The sequence below is a fragment of the Sus scrofa genome, chromosome 4, assembly GCF_054392235.1.
Source record: "Sus scrofa isolate SSC_HxYL_T2T_F1_AM1 chromosome 4, Sscrofa_HxYL_maternal_Yorkshire_Landrace_v2.0, whole genome shotgun sequence".
NCBI lineage: Eukaryota > Metazoa > Chordata > Mammalia > Artiodactyla > Suidae > Sus > Sus scrofa.
Genome location: NC_139386.1, coordinates 93,684,586 through 93,703,282, shown reverse-complemented (window position 1 = coordinate 93,703,282; position 18,697 = coordinate 93,684,586). Strand labels below are relative to the sequence as shown.

The 18,697-nt window shown below is 41.2% G+C and overlaps 2 protein-coding genes across 2 annotated transcripts in view; one reads left to right on the top strand and one right to left on the bottom strand.

Moving 5' to 3' along the window:
* The window catches only part of SDHC (succinate dehydrogenase complex subunit C), a 33,684-nt gene extending 30,622 nt beyond the window's left edge, over positions 1-3,062 (top strand). Inside the window, exon 6 of the mRNA NM_001444462.1 lies at positions 2,215-3,062. Within this exon, the coding sequence (NP_001431391.1) occupies positions 2,215-2,319 (105 nt within the window). The 3' untranslated portion in view covers positions 2,320-3,062. The remainder of the gene's footprint in view (positions 1-2,214) is intronic.
* A 2,185-nt stretch (positions 3,063-5,247) lies between these two features.
* On the bottom strand, positions 5,248-8,377 carry CFAP126 (cilia and flagella associated protein 126). Its single transcript, XM_013996824.3, has 5 exons — positions 8,319-8,377; positions 6,943-7,005; positions 6,665-6,745; positions 6,111-6,287; positions 5,248-5,618 (listed from the first exon to the last, which is right to left on the bottom strand). Exons 1-5 carry the CDS (start codon positions 8,343-8,345, stop codon positions 5,346-5,348), a joined length of 621 nt encoding a protein of 206 aa, XP_013852278.1. The 5' UTR covers positions 8,346-8,377; the 3' UTR covers positions 5,248-5,345.
* Between the last annotated feature and the right edge of the window lie 10,320 nt (positions 8,378-18,697).

Below are 18,697 nucleotides of genomic sequence, written 5' to 3'. Positions count from 1 at the left end.
CTTTGTATTAAGGAATTAAAGCTTAATTAAACCTTTCCCAGGTCATAGATCAACCTCTCCTCCAGCATTTTAAGATTTATGTTTTGGGGTCTCTTTACCTTTAGTCCTGCTTCCTTTCCCAGGAAGATAATTATAGCTTCATTCTTCCTCATTTTTTATTATTTCTCAACCTGAGCCACCTCTCAGTTGGATGCTTTTGCCTTAATTTGACCTTTTGTAACTTCTGCATCAGAGCTCTGAGACAAGCACTTTCTGAATTTCAGTCTGGTCCAATAGTTTAATGGAATCAGAAAAGTGAGAGAATAAATGACCTATTAAATTAAGTGTATCTATCAACTGTTCCCTGGGGCAGTGTTCAGTTTGATTCAAAATGACTTCATTTCCCTCAGGGAGGGGATGGAGAGGGAGGGCATTTCCACTAATGACTTCGTATTCCACAGAACAAAGCTCTCCAATGAAAATCAGCTGATCAGCTTCCTCTGCTGCTCCCCTAGCTCAGGCAGGGACTTGCCATATATTTGCATATGTCTCATTGTTGGGGGAGGGAAGGGAAGGAGGTTTTATAAAATGTCAGAACTAAGTCAAGGCTTTTCTTAAGCCTTTAAATCTGCTTTTGTTTGTTGTCCTAGCAAGTCCTGGCTCTGAGTGTGGGACAGGATTTTATCTGTTCTGTGTGACAGTCCACTGTTCTTTCACTCTGAACTTGATAATTGTCTTGCCAGAAGATTTAATGGGGGAGTGGAGGTGGGGTTGATTTAAGAAAGTAGAAGTGACAGGATCTCAGTATGCTAGAAACTATCCCTCTATCACTGCCACCCAGCAGAACTCAGTTTTTTGTTTTTATAAAACACTATGCCTTTTTAAACAAAATAACTTTGTGGAATCTGATTGACTCCTAATCTTCCCTAGGTAGAAGCTCTTTAGAAGCTAAGGTAGGGGCATCTTGATCTCATCTCATCTTGATTTTTTTTTTTCTGGGCTCTCTTAATTTTTCTCTAAAGCAGAGAAAAAAATTTAATCAGTTTTATATTCAGAGTGTGGGCATCTGTGTGTGTTGAGGCCATCGTGTGTGGAAAGTGAGAAACCTGAAGACTACTTTTGTTCAAGAGGGTCTTTCAGAAATTCAGAATATAATATGTTAATATCCCTAGAGGACAAAAGAGTCTAGATCAGTGGTTTTTTTGTTTTGTTTTTTTTTTTTTTATACTTAAAGTGAGAATATATTTAAGTGATTACAAACCAGATGCATCTGCAATAGATCAGTGGTTTTTAAATTGCGGTTTTTGACTCATTATGTAGAAAATCAATTTAGTAGGTTGTTACCAATAAAATAATTTAGAGTTTTCATGTGGCTTAGCAAGTTAAGTATCCGGCATTGTCCCTACAGTAGGCTTGGGTCACTGTTGTGGTGCAAGTTCAGTCCCTGGCCTGGGAACTTCTGCATGCCGTGGGTGCAGCCAAAAAAGAAAAAGAAAAGAAAGAAATTTAGATAGAATACAACTTAATATAATGATAAATATTGCTTATTATTTCATGAACTTTTATATATGATATATAATACATATGTGTGTATATACACACACTCATTAAAAAGATATTTCTTAGTTGGGGATGGTCACAGTCAAAACAAAATTGAGAAATATTATTCTAGATCGCAAGGAGTATTTTTTAAAAATACCTGTCCTCTGATTGGACAAATGGTCCTTCTCAAAGGGGGTTCTGTGGTTGGCTGTATCTAGGAAATCATGTATATTATATCTCCATTTTGGAGATTAGCAGTGTGTATTAATAAATTATTTGAGAGGTCTTATGGGTAAATACCAAATTTATTTGAACATAGAACTCTTTCCCCCTACCATGTAATGCCTTTTACTGTTCTGAGGATCTAGTTTTTGGAGAATTACACTTTGGGAAACACTGATCTTGTTTTCTTGTCATGAGGGAAAGTTTTATCTATTCAGTCTGGAAGTTCTTATATATAGGGCTAAGGGTGGATCCCTTTTCTGTTACTGGGATAAGTAGGTGGTGGTAGGTACGTTCTGTGGGTTTTGAGAAAGGTGAAGGTAAGGAATAAGGGGAGAAGTGCTTTTCTCTAGAATCAGGCTGAGAGAAATTGTCTGTTCCTAGATAGAGCTCCTTTTTGAGAAGGGAACTGTGAGAGTGACCAGGACCCTAATTGATGAAAAAAAAATTTTTTTTTTCTTGTTTCTACAGATTTGGGACCTAGGAAAAGGCCTGACGATTCCCCAGCTAACCCAGTCTGGAGTGGTTGTCTTGATTCTTACTGTGTTGTCCTCTGTAGGGCTGGCAGCCATGTGAAGAGCTGAGTTCCCAACATCATCGTCCTGCAAATTACTACATTGATTTATCTTCCTATTTGTTGCTGTTATCTTCAGCCAGGGCAAAGCTCTGACCCTTTTGTGCTTGCAGACCCTGTTGGAGCTCAGCAGTAGAGTACGTTATAGAACCATAGTAGTGGAAAAGTGTCCACTTTTCCCCTTATTTTTAAAGATAGAATGACTGCAAAAACTCCCTTTTCCTGCCCCCAGCTTGCAGCCTACTCTAGGCCTGGGAGCCCTCATTCTCTCTCCATATTGGGCCTTGATTTATGCTGAGGGTCAGCTTTTGGCTCCTTTTTCCTGAGACAGTAGAAACAATGCCAGCTCTGTGGCCCCTGCCATGGGGACTGGGAGTGGGGGCTTTGGGTGCCACTGCCTGTGGGTTGCTGGCTTAAAGGACAATTCTGTTCATTGGTCAGAGCCCAGGGTCTTTAGCACCCACACAGTGTGACTGAAAGGAGAGGGGTGGGGTGGAGGGGAATTAGCTTGTTCTGGCTGGAGTGAGATAAAGAGGGTAAGTTGGCTCATGGAGCAGGTGCTTTGGGGAGAAGATGTATATAGCTTTTGATGCAAGAGGAAGATCTGGAAAATGGTGGTTGAACCTATTAAGGGTCATTTCTCTTCTTTACATTTCCAGAAAAACCAAGCCTAATATGTTTTCTAATCCAAATTCATGTGACAGCTTTTTCTGACAGTGAATTAAAGTTATCATTTTGTCTTTGACTCTCCTTGATATCTTGAGAAACCAAGGGCATAGCGGTTGGGGAGGATCCAGTTTCCTCCCCCTCCTTCTGGTCTCAGGCATTTACATCGCCCAGTCTGACCTTTCTCAGGAGGGAAGCAATTTGTCCTACAAGTGACCAGTGGAAAATTCAGAGAATCAACTATAAGTAGCCAAGGATTTAATGTCATGCCGAAATCTCAGAGAAGGAAGAAGCAAGAGGAAGGAAGTTAAGCATGCAGAGAGCTTGAGGTTATTACAGGCTCCAAAATCCCACTGAGAACTGATCATAAGCTTCAAGGCAATTATAATCTAGTGGAACAGTGGAGGTGACAGCCAAGGGCCCATGAGCTTAGTATGTAAACTTGAGGAGAAAAGAGAATAAAGATAAGAAAGGAGAGATTTTTGGAAACCTGGAAAACTTTTTATAGTTTATTGAGAAAACTTGATACTTTTTTGTTTGTTTGTTTTTTGTCTTTTTGCTATTTCTTTGGGCTGCTCCTGCGACATTTGGAGGTTCCCAGGCTAGGGGTCGAATCAGAGCTGTAGCCACCGGCCTACACCAGAGCCACAGCAACGCGGGATCCGAGCCACGTCTGCAACCTACACCACAGCTCACGGCAACACCGGATCATTAACCCACTGAGCAAGGGCAGGGACCGAACCCGCAACCTCATGGTTCCTAGTCGGATTCGTTAACCACTGCGCCACGACGGGAACTCCTGTTTGTTTTTGCTTTTTAGGGCCACAGCTGACATATGGAAGTTCCCAGGCTGGGGGTTGAATCAGAGCTTTAGCTGCCAGGCTACACCACAGCCACAGCAACCCGGGATCCAAGCTGCGTCTATGATCTACACAACAGATCATGGCAACACCAGATCCCTGACCCACTGAGCAAGGCCAGGGATCAAACCTGCATCCTCATGGATACTAGTTGGGTTCATCATCACTGAGCTGCAACGGCCAAATTTGCTACTTTTATAATAAATCTGTAGAGGCCCTAACTCCCTTGGCAGGAGCACTGTTTTGATAGTTTTTGGAAACTCTGGGGTGATGGATCTGTCTTGTCTGTCACTCTGAGTTGTTAGCCAGCCAGTTAAAGCTGCGGGTTGGAGAGGAGTAACGATGACTAACTGGTCTCAGTGGAGAAGAAGATCTTAGCTGCCTCAACAGTCTTCACCCCAGCTCCCAGATACTGTTTGGCTCTAAGTGATGATCACTTCTCCCTTTTTGCTAGAGTGGTGCTGAGCAGTCTCTGTAGCATTCCTCCAGGTTACACCATATGTCCTGTGTACTTGTCTCTGGAGTGAGGTACGTATGTTCACAAGGGAACAGTTGGGGTATTGGGCCTGGGAGAGGTTTGGCAAGGGCATTAAGTTTAATAGCCCTTGCCAGAAAGATGCAGAATAGGGATGATGATAAACAGAAATTGGAGGCTGGGAGATGAACAGGGGATTTCTTGACTTTTTTGGTGACTTCTTATCATTCAGGTGATTAGGATGGGGGAGGGGTAGAGTGGTCATCATGTTTGTTATTTTGTCCTAAATTTCTGCTTACTGTCTCTATTTTTCTTCTGTACTCTAGTCATTTCTGTTCTTCAGTTTTCTTTCTTTTTGGGGGGGGGGGCTCACCTGCAGCATGTGGAAGCTCCTGTCCTGGGCCAGGGATCAAACTTGTGCCATAGCAGTGACAAGAACCACAGCACTGACAATGCTGGATCCTTAACCCACTGAGTCACCCGGGAGCTCCCTGTGTCTTCCGTTTTCAAATTTTATTTGTGCTTTTGCTTCAGTTGTGCTTTTGTAACTATTTTCCCCATGTGTTCTGTCATCAGATACGAAGCCTTAAACAAAGATTCCATCTTCTACTCTGGTTTCCTATATGTTCTCCCCCCCACCCCCCGCCTCCTCCAAATGTGCATATACATATTCTACTAATGACTGTACCTCAAACTTTGAAGTTGTAGTTCATATTCAGGGTGAAAAATGAGATGGGTGAGGGACTAGTTATTTGATGTTCCTTTTGCTCAAATTTCCTCCTGGTCATTTCTGGAGTATAATTGACTCAATCCTTGTAAAAATGTTTTCTTCTCCCTACTCTTTCCTTCAACCCTCCTCCTAGTTATGGGTTACAAGAGGCAGCCATAGCAAGAGGGAAAAATCCAAATCAGTAAAAGACTCAACAATGTTAATTTTCCAAATTTGCCTTTACTCCCATCCATAATTTCCCCGACCGGGTGTCACTCAGTCCCCAGACAGCTTTTCTCAGTGTGGTCCCTTAGTCCCTTATGGAGTTCCAAGTTGGCATTTTTGGACCTCAGCTAGTTTAGGACCTGCACAGTGTTCAGGCATACACGGGCTTCCAAGTGAGGTCTTTGGAGAGTTGGCTGGGCTTTGGGGACCTGGAGTGTGACCTGCAGAGGGATGTGAGCTTTGGGGATGATCTGGGGAATTGAGATTTGAGCCTGGGGAGCTTGGGATTATGGTTGATCTTGGAGCTTGTTGTACTGTCTTTATGATAGACTTCCCAAATTTCCTCTGGCCATCTGGATCGTGGGGCTGTCAAGAGTGGAATAGAGGAGACAGTTGTTTTAGGTTAGGCCTAGATAATTCCCAGTTTGTCTCAAAATTCTAAATCTCTTTCTCCCCATTTCATGGGCAAAAGGTTAGGTTTCAAATAAGCATAGTTAAATTTGATACCCCTAACTTCCCTTTGAGATCAGATCACTTTTTACAGTGTGTAGGGGTTGTGGATAAGGTGTCCTTAGCTTATCCCTTCAGGTCTCAGAGATTGCTTAAAGACTAAACTGGGTAAAACAGAATTGGCTAGAGGTTCCCCCTGCTGGGATTGTGGTGGTATGACAGGCATTTTTGAGGCTGAAAAGTAATGACAGTATGGGAGTTCCGTGGTGGTCTAGTGGCTAGGACGTGGTGCTTTCATAGCTGCAGCGTGGATTCAGTCCCTGGTCTAGGAACTGAGATCCCACATCAGGCTTCTACATGAGGCACAAAAAAAGAAAATAGAATTGAAGTTAGGTGAGGAATAGATACCTTGCCTAAGATTTCAGGACGCAGCCCATTGGAGGCCTTCAGTAAATTGGGATTTTTCTGTATCCATTTGGTGAGGGAGGCTGCACCGGCAGCTGTACGGGAGGTCAAGGTCACTCGAGCAGGGGGTACCTTCAGAGGCATATCCCAGGTGCCCATGAATGAACCCCAGGGACTTGCCTAAAAGGAAAAAAGATGTGTTCCTCATCAGTGCTTCTCACTCCCAGCAACTAACCTGTCTTATTTCCATTCTTTACCTTTGGGAATGCACTGTAATAAAACAAGTTTTGAAAGCATAATTTTTCCACTCTTCCTTTGCCCTCTTTCACTTAAATTACCCTAAAATTTTCATCCCTTTACCTCTGGCCAGCTTAAATTCAGCATCCTTAGGCAAAGTTTGGCAGAGTACCCACTGTATTATTACCTGAGGTGTTCATTTTATACAGATCATTCATTGATTTAAGGTGTTAGATTGCATTTAAATTTTCTACATAGCTGCAGGAGATTGCAAGTCTCAGTTCTATCCCTCAGTTCTTGAGTGGAGATGAGTATCTCACCTTGGAGCGGGGCACTGAAGGCAACAGATGACCACGATCATTGGCGATAATCTGAGTGTAGCCTTCATGGGAAGAAATCCTCTGGGATAGAGGTGGGGAGAGAAGTGTTTGTGAAGATGGAGTGGAAAAGTGGAGGAAAGTAACGGGCTTGAATTAAGGGCTGAGGGAGAGGAGGATATGGGAACTTAAGGTTGAAAGGAGTTAGGTGCCAGTGACTACACAGAGTATGATGTAAAGAACCAGAAACTGGTGGTGTGGGTTCACTCATCATGGAATACCTGTTTTGTTGGCTTGGCGAGAGACCAGTTCTGCAGATACCTGGGTGAGAAAGCTTTTTCATACTGTGAAGAAAAAGATGAGAATCCTTATGGTTCAAAGGCCCCAAGCCTAGGAAATGATGTTACGCACAGTCCTTTAGATTTGAAGACCAAAGGCATGAACAACTAGGCTAAGCTTTAATTCACTATAGAGAGGATGTAATTTGTTTCATCTAACTGTATGCAGTCCCACATGGAGCCACTAGCTACATGTGGCTACTGAGCACCGGAAATGGCGGCTAGTCCAAATTGAGGTGCTTTGTAAGTACAGGTGACCCTTGAACATAAAGGTTTCAGTTAAGCAGGTTCACTTAATTTTTTTTTTCAGTATATACTACAGTACTACACGATTAATGGTTGGTTGGATCTGTGGATGCGGAACCCTGGATGCAGAGGGCTGACTGTAAACTTACATGCAGATTTTTCAGCTGCCTGGGGATCTGAGCCTTAGTACCTGCCTTGTTCAAGGGTCAACTATATAAAATACACTGGTTTTTGAAGACAGTACAAAAAGAGAATGTGAAACATCTGATTAAAACTTAAAATATTGATTAAATGTTGGAAATAATATTTTGGATTTACTGGACTAAATTAAATTATTAAAATTAAGGATTTAAAAAAATTTTTTTTCATGTAGCTACTAGAAAATTTAAAGTTACAAATGTGACTCACATTATCTTTTTATTGCAGTGCTGGTTTAGACCAGAGGTCAGCAAATTGTGGCCCATGGGCCAAATCCATCCTTATGTCTGTTTTGGGATGGCCTGAAAAAAGCTAAGAATTATTTTTATAGATGAACATTTCCAATTTATTTGATAAAAGGGAGCATTAACTTTGTATCTCAATTAAGCTAAATATTTTCTCATCCTATAAAAATTTCATTGTTTCATTAATATTACAAAAAATTACACTGTTATGTTTTGAATTTTGTCAAAAATTTTATGGAAAAGTGTTTTTTCTCTCCTACCTATATAATATGTCTGATTTTGTCACTTGTCCCACAAAGTCTAAAATATTTATTCTGGCCCTTTTCAGAAAAGAATTGCTGACAAAATGAGAATTATATGTATTATTACATTTTCTTTTGTGCAAGTATAAAGTTTTCACAAAAAGTAAAAAAAAAAAAAAAAAAAAAAAGAATTGCTGACAAATCTAACCCAAAGATACTTGTCCCAGGGCCCTCCCTACCTTAAGGAGTGGAGGAGGTTAAAAAAACACTATCTCATCCTACCCTCAGCTATTTATTCAGTAATCAGAATCCTATGGGAGAGGTTGGTCCAAAGGTAGAATCTAGAAGGCAAAATTAAACACTAAAAAGATGGAAAAAGAGTACTTACCTGGTTGGCGCTGTAGTTAGTGGCCATGATCCTGCCACTTTCTGCTGTTTACCTTTGTTGCCTGGCAACTGCAGAAGGCAGACCTTCTGGGACTACCTCCCAATTCGCAGGGGCTGCCATCCCCTTTTTGTTACGCACTTTCTTGGCTGACACTCCAATCTTTTCCCCTGAAACTTAGGTTCATTTTCATTTTAGAGGTGTGAGAGACAGGAAATGAATATGAGAAAATTAACTGATTAGTGGCCCTGACTTTTTTCTAGCATACCTTATCCTCGAGAACTTCCAGCTTATCTTTGGGGTCTTTAACCACTGTAACAAACCATGGAACCCCAAGAGCTGTGTTCACTGGGCAGTGTGGTGTAACATACCACAGACTTTGGAGCCAGACACAGGGGTTTGAGTTCTTACTCAACACAGGAATGCAGGAGCTGTATGACCTTAAGCCGTTGATGTCCCTTCACTTAACGTTTATACATCTTACTTCTTTTTTTTTCCTCCCTGATAATAGCCTTTAATAATTTTTTGCCATTTGCTTTTGGGCTCTTGATCATTTTTATTAATCTATTTGATTCTTTATATGTTAAGGAAATTACCCCTTTATCAATTATGTTGCAAGCATTTTCCCCCCATTAGTCAGGGTTTTTTTTTTGTTTTTCTTTCTTTTTTGGCTGCCCCGCGGCACATGGAGTTCCTGGGCCAGGGATCAGATCCAAGCCACAGTTGTGACCCACGATGTAGTGCAGTAACACCAGATCTTCTAACCCACTGTATTGGGCTAGGGATCAAACCCGCATCCTGGTGCAGCAGAGACATCATGCTTCCTGTTGCGCCATAGCGGGAACTCCTGTAGGGGTCTTTTTTTTGTTCACTTGTTTGTAGCTTTTTGGGGGGTGGGGGGCATGGACATGTTTTTAACCTTTATGTAGTCAAATTTATTATTTCTCTCAGTGTTTGTGTATCTTATGCCTTGAATGGCTTTTCATAACTTCCAATATTTAGAAAATAATTCACCCATGGTTTTAGTGGGGGATTGTTTTTTAAAAATTTTATGGCCATACTTGCCACGTGGAAGTTCCCAGGCTAGGGATTGAATCCAGTTGCAGCTGCAACCTATGCCAGATCCTTTAACCCACTGCACTAGGCCAGGGATCAAACCCATGCCTCTGTAGTGACTCGAGCCACTGCAGTCAGACTCCTAACCTATTGCACCATGTCAGGAACTCCTGGTTTTGTTCTGTTGGAATTATTTTGGTGACTAAATTTAGGTTCGTCTCCAGATACCTAACTAGTTATCTTGGCATCATTTATTGAATAAGCCATCTTTTCCCCACCAACTTGAATTGCCACCTTTGTTATATTCCCTAATATATTTGGGTCTATTTCTGAATCCTCTAACTCATTGTTCTCGGGGGAGAAGTGACTGTTTTAGGTTATTTGTCTCTTTAAAATCTAAGGTTCCAGAGTTTCTGTTTCAGCTTAGTGGATTAAGAACCCAACTAGTATCCATGAGGATGCGGGTTCTATCCCTGGCCTCACTCGGTAGGTTAAGGATCTGGCGTTGCTGCAAGCTGTGGTGTAGGTGGCAGACAAGGCTCGGATCTAGCATTGCTGTGGCTGTGACGTAGGCTGGCAGCTGCGGCTTCAGTTCGACCCCTAGCCTGGGAACCTCCATATGCTGCAAGTGAAGCCCTAAAAAGTAAAGGAAAAAAGAAAAAAATAACGTTCAGGGAGTTCCCATTGTGGTGCAGAGGAAACGAATCTGGTTAGGAACCATGAGGTTGTGGGTTCGATCCCTGGCCTTGCTTGGTGGGTTAAGGATCTGGATACTTATTTTTATCATTTGCCTTAGTTTTCTCATGACTGAAATTAGACCAATAGGAAATCTTTTATTTGGATTGAGATCATCTGCCATTGGACTCCAAGTTTACTTTGTGTCTATGGAAGGGCATAAACTACCTGACTGAGGGCAACTACCAACTTGAGTGCTGGAGTCAGAGCACCAGGATTAAATTCTGGTTCTGCCTAAATGTGTGAACTTGGACAAGTTACTTGATCTTTCTGGGTCTGAGTACCCCTATGGTGCAAAATAAGGATAATCTTAATTTTGAGCATTAAATATATGTAATATGCCGAGTAGGGCCTACTACTAGGCACCCTGATGCATAGTGAGTAGTCAGTGATTTTAGCATTATTATTGGCTCAAGACTGCGCAGTAAAAAGAAGTACCTATACAGGTTACTCGAAACAGAAAAGGGGGAAATTTATTATAAAGTCACAGGACATTTATAACAGATTCCAAAAGTAGGAAGTATAGGTTGGGCCTCAAAGGGCACTAGAATCTGGAGGATAGAACATGATCAGGAAGTGATCCCCCCCCAATCTCTTTTTTCCTCTGCCGTGTTTCATTCTTAATTCTCTGCAAGTCAGCCTACACGGTGTGCTTCCTAGTTGACAGTCACCATCCTGAGGTAACCTGGGCTTGTACCTTTCTTGAAACCTAGTAAGAGTCTTAGTAGTATAATAGGAAATGGGAAGAACAAAAAGAAGACTGGTCAGTTTAAGTGGAGAGCCCGGAGAAGGTAAAGGTTTTCTTTTTTTTTTCTCTGAAACTGATGGTCTTTTAAATATTAGGTAATGACCTCCCTTCTGTCAATTATCAGGTTTTTGTTTGGGTGTGTAGTTTTCCAAAGATTGTGTGCATATTCAAAAACAGAAATAGAAGAGTTCCCTTTGTGGCTCAGCAGAAACGAATCTGACTAGGAACCATGAGGTTTCGGGTTCAATCCCTGGCCTCACTCAGTGGGTTAAGGATCTGGCGTTGCTGTGAGCTGTGGTGTAGGTCACAGATGTGGCTCGGATCTGATGTGGCTGTGGCAAATATAGAAGCTATTTTATTTTTATTTATTTATTTACTTTCAGGCCACAGGTGCGGCATGTGGAAGTTCCCAGGCTAAGGGTCAAATTGGAGATGCAGCTGCTGGCCTACACCACAGCCATAGCAATGCCAGATCCACGCCACGACTGCAAACTGCACCATAGCTCATGGCAACGCCGGAGCCTTAACCCACTGAGTGAGGTCAGCACTCAAACCCGTATCGTCATGGATATTAGTCAGGTTTGTTTCCACTGAGCCACAACGGGAACTCCAAAAGCTATTTAAAATTTCTCTATAGATTACAAATTTCTGATCTATTTTCTTTCCTGTGAGGAACCTAAGGCTCCCTCTATTGGAGACTGCTATTATGTCTCCCCTCTTATATCCCATAAAAAAAGAATATTCTTGATAAAAACATTTCCTGAGGAAACTAGAGAACAAGCTGTAGATAACCACAATGACTGAAGAGACAACAATATCACTAGTGGAGGTAAATTTATGTTTACTTGCATAATTAAGAATAAACAATGGTTCTAATGGAAAGTAGTATATGATAGCTATGTACTTTGATTAATATATAGGGTAGCCATAAAGTCTGGAAAAAGATACTACTACTTTAGTGTGTATTGAAATATAATATCACCAAACTATTAATGTGTATTCATTTATGTTTCCAGATTTCTTGGCAACTTGGTAAATATAGTAAAACTAACAACGAGGAGAGATTAGGTAAGTGAGGTAGACGAGTAGTTGAGAAGCAGGAAAGCTCTGATTGGAGTTCCCGTCTTGGCGCAGAGGAAGCAAATCCAACTAGGAACCATGAGGTTGTGGGTTTGATCCCTGGCCTCGCTCAGTGGGTTAAGGATCCAGCATTGCTGTGAGCTGTGGTGCAGATCACAGACATGGCTCGGATCTGGCGTTGCTGAGCTCTGATTAGACCCCTAGGCTGGGAACCTCCATATGCTGCGGGTGCGTCCCTAAAAGGACAAAAACACCAAAAATAATAATTATAAAGAAAAGCCCTGATTGTCATATGCAAATTTTAACTAGAAATAAAAGGATTTGCCTCAAGTTTGGTACTAGGGGAAATGGGAAGGAGACTAAGAGATTCTTAGATAGATTCAATATTGCTCTATAGTAGGAAAAACTTCAGTCCTCCTGGGTTTCTCCTTTACTTTCACACTACTATCACAATAACAACACTTCTGACACCTAGGTGGGGGTTTTCCCCATACCAAATGATTCCATGACACCAGCTGGGTGTCCTGCAATTTAACCCAATTCCGATGCTATCTACCTAGAGATACAGGTTAAGGGGTCAGTCCCACAAGACTGCCTGCCCCTGTGCCCTTCAAGGCCAATCACAAGTACAGGTTGTTACATGTGCTTCTGACCAATCAGCTACAAGTCAGAGGTTTCTGTGACTCCCCCTTAAGTTAAATTACTTTGCTAGAATGACTTGCAGAACTCGAGAAAATAGTTTACTTACTGTTCACCAGCTTTTAATAAAAAGACATGATAAAAGATACTGATCAACATCTGGATGAAAGAGATGCTCAGGGAAGGTTGTGGGAAGGGGGTGTGGAGCCTCCCACATCCTCTCTGGAAATGCTCCAGACCCTGTCCACTGGGGATTCTTATGGAGGCTTCATTACATAGGCCTGATCAATCACTAATTCCACTTCCAGCACCTCTCCTCTCTCCAGAGAATGGGGGATGGGGATGAATTCCAGGCTTCTGATGCTGGCTTGGTCTTGCTGGAGACCAGCTCCCATCTAGGAGCCCATCAAAAATCACCTCATTAGAACAAAAGTTGCCCCTATTACTCAGGAAATTGCAAGAGATTTAGGAGCACTGTGTCAGAAACCAGGGTCAAAGAACAAATATTAGCTCAAAATATGCTCCAGTACTCTTGTCACTTAGGTATTTACAAAGGTTTCAGGAGCTCTGTTCCAGGGACCAGGAGCAGAGACCAATATGTATATTTTCTGTTATCTCACATGCTCACATAGACAACAATGAAAAAGAGAACTTATATATTGTGAGAAAGTATTTCTTTTCTTTTTTTTTTTTTTTGTCTTTTTAGGGCCAAACCTGTGGCATATGGAGGTTCTTAGGCTAGAGTTCCAGTAGAGCTGAGGCACTGGCCTACACCACAGCCACAGCAACGTGGGATCCGAGCCGCATCTTTGACCCACACCACAGCCCACGGCAACGCCAGATCCTTAACCCACCGAGCAAGGCAAGGGATCGAACCCATGTCCTCATGGATGCCAGTCACGTTCCTTAACTGCTGAGCCATGATGCGAACTCCTGTATGAAAGTATTTGGATATGAGTTCCTGCTGTGGCACAACAGGATTGGTGGCATTTGGGGAGCTCTGGGATGCAGATTTGATCTCCAGCCTGGCACAGTGAGTTAAGGATCCTGCCACTTGGCTCAAGACCGTGGCTCGGATCTGAACCCTGGCTTGAGAAAACCATATACCTTGGGGTGGCCACAAAAGACAACAAAACAAAAAAAAAAATCAGACATGAGTTCTGCAGTACATCAGGTTAAGGATCTTTGCTGTGTGGGTTTGATTCCTGGCCCAGGAACTTACCCATGCTGCAGACACAGCTTTCCCCCCCCAAAAAAAATAAAACAGTAAGGCAGATCTAAGGTGAGATATATTGATTACATCAATAAATAAATGGCCTTACCACACCGATTTTCATATTGACTACAAAAGCATCCAACACATCTAAAATGAAGAGATTCAGGAAGCCTAAAAATAAATGACTAAAAAATGTACCAGGATATATACACAATGGAATACTACTCAGCCATAAAAAAGAATGACATAATGCCATTTGCAGCAGCATGGATGGAACTAGAGACTCTCATACTGGGTGAAATGAGCCAGAAAGACAAAGACAAATACCATATGATATCACTTATAACTGGAATCTAATATCCAGCACAAATGAACATCTCCTCAGAAAAGAAAATCATGGACTTGGAGAAGAGACTTGTGGCTGCCTGATGGGAGGGGGAGGGAGTGGGAGGGATCGGGAGCTTGGGCTTATCAGACACAACTTAGAATAGATCTACAAGGAGATCCTGCTGAATAGCATTGAGAACTTTGTCTAGATACTCATGTTGCAACAGAAGAAAGGGTGGGGGAAAAACTGTAATTGTAATGTATACATGTAAAGATAACCTGACCCCCTTGCTGTACAGTGGGAAAATAAAAAATTAGAAAAAAAAATGTACTAGGGAGTTCTTGTCATGGCTCAGCAGAAACGAACCTGATTAGTATCCTTGAGGACTTGGGTTCAATCCCTGGCCTGGCTCAGTAGGTTAAAGATTGGGCATTGCTGTGAGCTGTGGTGTAGGTCTCAAATGTGACTTGGATTTGGCATTGCTGTGGTGGTGGTGTGGGCCAGCAGCTGTATCTCTGATTCAACCCCTAGCTGGGAACCTCTATGTGCCTTGGGTGTGGCCCTAAAAGCCAAAAAAAAAAAAAAAAAAAAAAAAAAAAAAAAAAAAACCCGCTAATAAATAAATCCAAAACTATTTCTTTGAAAAAATTAAACTGATAACTTCTTAGCAAAACTATTCAAAAAAGAAGGGGAAGATGGCACAAATACATAAAATTAGGAAGAGACACAAGAGAAAGAAATCTTAATTCTATAAAAATACGTTCAAAAATTTACATTAAATGTATAATTTTGTATAAAACCGCAATTTAACAGAATTGACCCCTGTGGACACAAAGTAAAAACAGACAATTTAACATAAAAGAATTAGGGAAACTAGTGAGAGTTACCCCATAAAACAAAACAGGCCCAGGTAGTTTCACAGAAGATATTATTATACTTTAAATCCTGAAGTTAATTTAGAGCATGGCAATTGAAAGAAAATTCCCAAATTCATTTTTTTCACAATAAATTACACTTTAATATGATGCATATAATAAATTTGGGGAGTTCCTGTCATGGCTCAATAGAAATGAATCTGACTAGCATCCATGAGGACACAGGTTCGATCCCTGGCCTTGCTCAGTGGCTTAAGGATCCAGCATTGCTGTCACTGTGGTGTAGGCTGGCAGCTATAGCTCTGATTAAACCCCTAGCCTGGGAATCGTCATACATGGCAGGTGTGGCCCTAAGAAAGACATAAATAAATAAATCTGAGTGATTGTAGTTGAATTCATATAAATTTTTTAAAATAACTCTCTAATCTCTCTAAGACTTACTTAAACAACAAGGTTGTATTGTGGTTTTTTTCCTTTTTAGGGCCACACCTGTGGCATATGGAAGTTCCCAGGCCAGGGGGCCGATTGGAGCTACAGCTGCTGGCCTATACCACAGCTATAGCAATGCCAGATCCTTAACCCACTGAGCGAGGCCAGGGATCGAAGCTGCATTCTCATGGATGCTAGTCAGATTCGTTTCTGTTGTACCACAGTGGGAATACTGAAAACCACAAGTACTGAATTATCAAACACATAAAAATTTTTAGCAGCATTAGTACTTAATAGTGTCCTGGTGGATCCTTCAGTGGCTTGGTGGAAGGCAAGGTGGGCATTAAAGCTCCCCCTTTACAATAAGGAGTCTAAAGTTTAGGGAAGTTAGGTGACCCCCCACAAGTTCACACAGTTAATTCTTTACGAAAGGAAGACTACAATCCAACTTTCCTCTATTTAATAAATAAGATATAATTTATCACACATCTAAATGTTACAGTGAATCAGACTCAAAAGGGGAGGAGTAAAAGGCATGTGTGCTTTAAATATAGCCAGGAAAACAGTATGATTTTCAATAGGGTGATGCAGTAGAACATCTCTTTTGTAAATGATAAAGCACCACCTTTAATCACATTCCAAGTCTTGCCTCTGACTTTCATTTACACCCAAATCATCCTCCAGTGGCATGAATCTTCATTCCTGGAGACAGGTTAACTGGGCAACACATAGGCAGACAGACCAGAATGGCATTTTCCACACAGGTGCTACGGAGGAAAAGAGGAGGCTCTCCCAGCCAGGTTTTATAGTTGCCAGAAAGCATCGGGACAGAAATTACAAGGTGGTTTTGATGTCTCTCATGAAGGGTTCTGGATAAAGTAAATGTAACACTGATTCCCAAACCTGAATTTTAGAACCATGACCAAAACTAAACAAACAAACAAAAAAAACTGTAGATCAATTTCACTTACTGATACAAAAATCTTATATAAAATGTCAGCAAGCAGAATCCAATAGTGTGTTAAAAATTTGTATCATGACCAAGTAGATAATACTCCATGGATGCAAAGATAGTCAAAAGAAATCTATTAATGTAGTTTATCATATTAATTGATCCAAGGTAAAAAAAAATGTATGCTTATCTTCAAAGATGCATTATAAGTTTATAACAACAAAGTAAAAAGACAATGGGAAAAAAGTTATAACTTATATCACAAAGTTAATAATATCTTTGATTTTAAAAAAAACAACAGGAGTTCCTTTGGTGATACAGTAAGTTAAGGATCCAGCATTGTCACTGCAGTGGCTCAGGTTCTATCCCTTTGTCCAGAATTTTCCCATGCCATGAGTTCAACCAGGAAAACAAAACAAAAACTTATAAAATACTAATAACCCTATAGAAAAAAACTGGGCATAATCAGGCATATCACAGAGAAAGAAATACAAAAAGATGAAATTATGTTCAACATTGCTCATAATTTTTTTTCTTTTTCTTTTTAGGGCTTCACCCATGGCATATGGAAGATCCCAGGCTAGAGGTCTAATTGGAGCTGTAGCCACTGGCCCACACCACAGCCACAGCAATGCCAGATCCAAGCTGCATCTGCAACCTATACCACAGCTCACGGCAACTCGGGATCCTTAACCCACTGAGCAAGGCCAGGGATTGAACCCGCAACCTCATGATTTCTAGTTGGATGCGTTTCCACTGAACCGCAATGGGAACTCCCTTCTGATTTTTTTTTTTTAATGGAAATTTTAAAAATGGAGATAGCATATGAGAGTATGTATATACATCCAAAACTTTGATAACATGCTCTGTTTGTCAGTCTGTGAGGAAACAGGCTTTTTTTTTGAGGGGGGCACAACCCTGGCATATGGAAGTTCCCAGGCTAGGGGTCAAATCAGAGCTATATCTGTGCCCTATACCACAGCCACAGCAACGCAGGTCTGAGTCACGTCTACAACCTACACCACAGCTCACGGCAATGCCAGATCCTTAACCCACTGATGGAGGATCAAACACACTTCTTCATGGATATCAGTTAGATTAGTTACCACTGAGCCACAAGGGGAACTCCTCAGTGTCTTTTTATTAAGCAATCCCACTTCTAGAAATCTATCCCAAAGCTATTCTGGCAAATAAATAAATAAATAAGAAAAGAAATGTGCACTATTAAATGTAGCATTATTTGTAACAGCTACAGGCTGGAAACAACCCAAATGTCTATCAGTAATAACCATGGTATCTCCACACAATGGAGTACTATGCAGCCATAAAAAGTAATGAGGAAGATGCTGCTCTGGAGCAATCTCCAAGAAATACTTGTAAGTGAAAAGAGCAAGATGTAGCACATGTGAGTAGTGTCCTATTATGTTCAGATATAAATATGTGTTTCTAACAGAAAAACGATGGAAAAATAAGAGATATTTTTCTCCCTTTAGGGAGAGAGAAAAAATAAAGTGGAAAGACTTTAAATAAAGTGGAAAAGGGCAGAAGATAAACTTCTTTGAATATACCTTGTTTTGCAGAGTTTCCTTCCTTCCTCCCTCTTTCTTTCTTTCTTTCTTTCTTTCTTTCTTTCTCCCACACTCTCAGCATATGGAAATTCCCCAGAGGTCAGGGATGAAATCCGAGCCACACCCGAGACCCACACAGCAGCTGCAGTGATGCCAGATCCTTAAACCACTGAACCACAGCAGGAAATCCCATAGTTGATTTTAGAACCATGTAAATATTTTACATAATTATAAAATAAAATTAAGTAAAAACAAAAGTAATTCCTAAAATAAACCAATAAATTATCACAGTAGTTTTTTATAAAGAGATAGTTGGCTAAATACAAACGCTATATAAATGAGTTAATACCTCTGCTCCCTCTCAACATCACAAATTTCATACCCAGTTTTCTTTCTTAAGGCTAAGTCTCCCTCTAGTGGAGATTAGTTTTACAACTAGTCCCCCCCACACCCTACACTGACTGTCTCTTGCTGCCAAATCCTTAAATTACATAAGTATTAGAGTCATGAGAAGAAGGACGTAGTGGAAGATGGGATAGCAAAGAGTCAAGGACAGAAGCAAATTTTAGAAGGAAGTGAGGGGTGGGGGGTGTGTGTGGTTTCTGGTGGTGGTGAGAGATATGAGAGGCTCTAAGAGCCAAGAAACTTTGGTTATTCAACTCAGAATGGGGAAGGAACTACAAATTCCTGTTGGAAGATTGCCACCACTTCTGCCCAGAAAGACGTGATTAATATGACAACATCACTGTGTACTCA

Coding starts and splice junctions, on each gene's coding strand:
- CFAP126 (XM_013996824.3), bottom strand. CDS start 8,345: ATGGCCACTAACTACAGCGCCAACCAG. Junction 6,288..6,664: donor CTTCAGTGCCCCGCTCCAAG/GTGAGATACTCA, acceptor TTTTCCTTTTAG/GCAAGTCCCTGGGGTTCATT. Junction 5,619..6,110: donor GTCCTGAAATCTTAGGCAAG/GTATCTATTCCT, acceptor CACTCTTGACAG/CCCCACGATCCAGATGGCCA.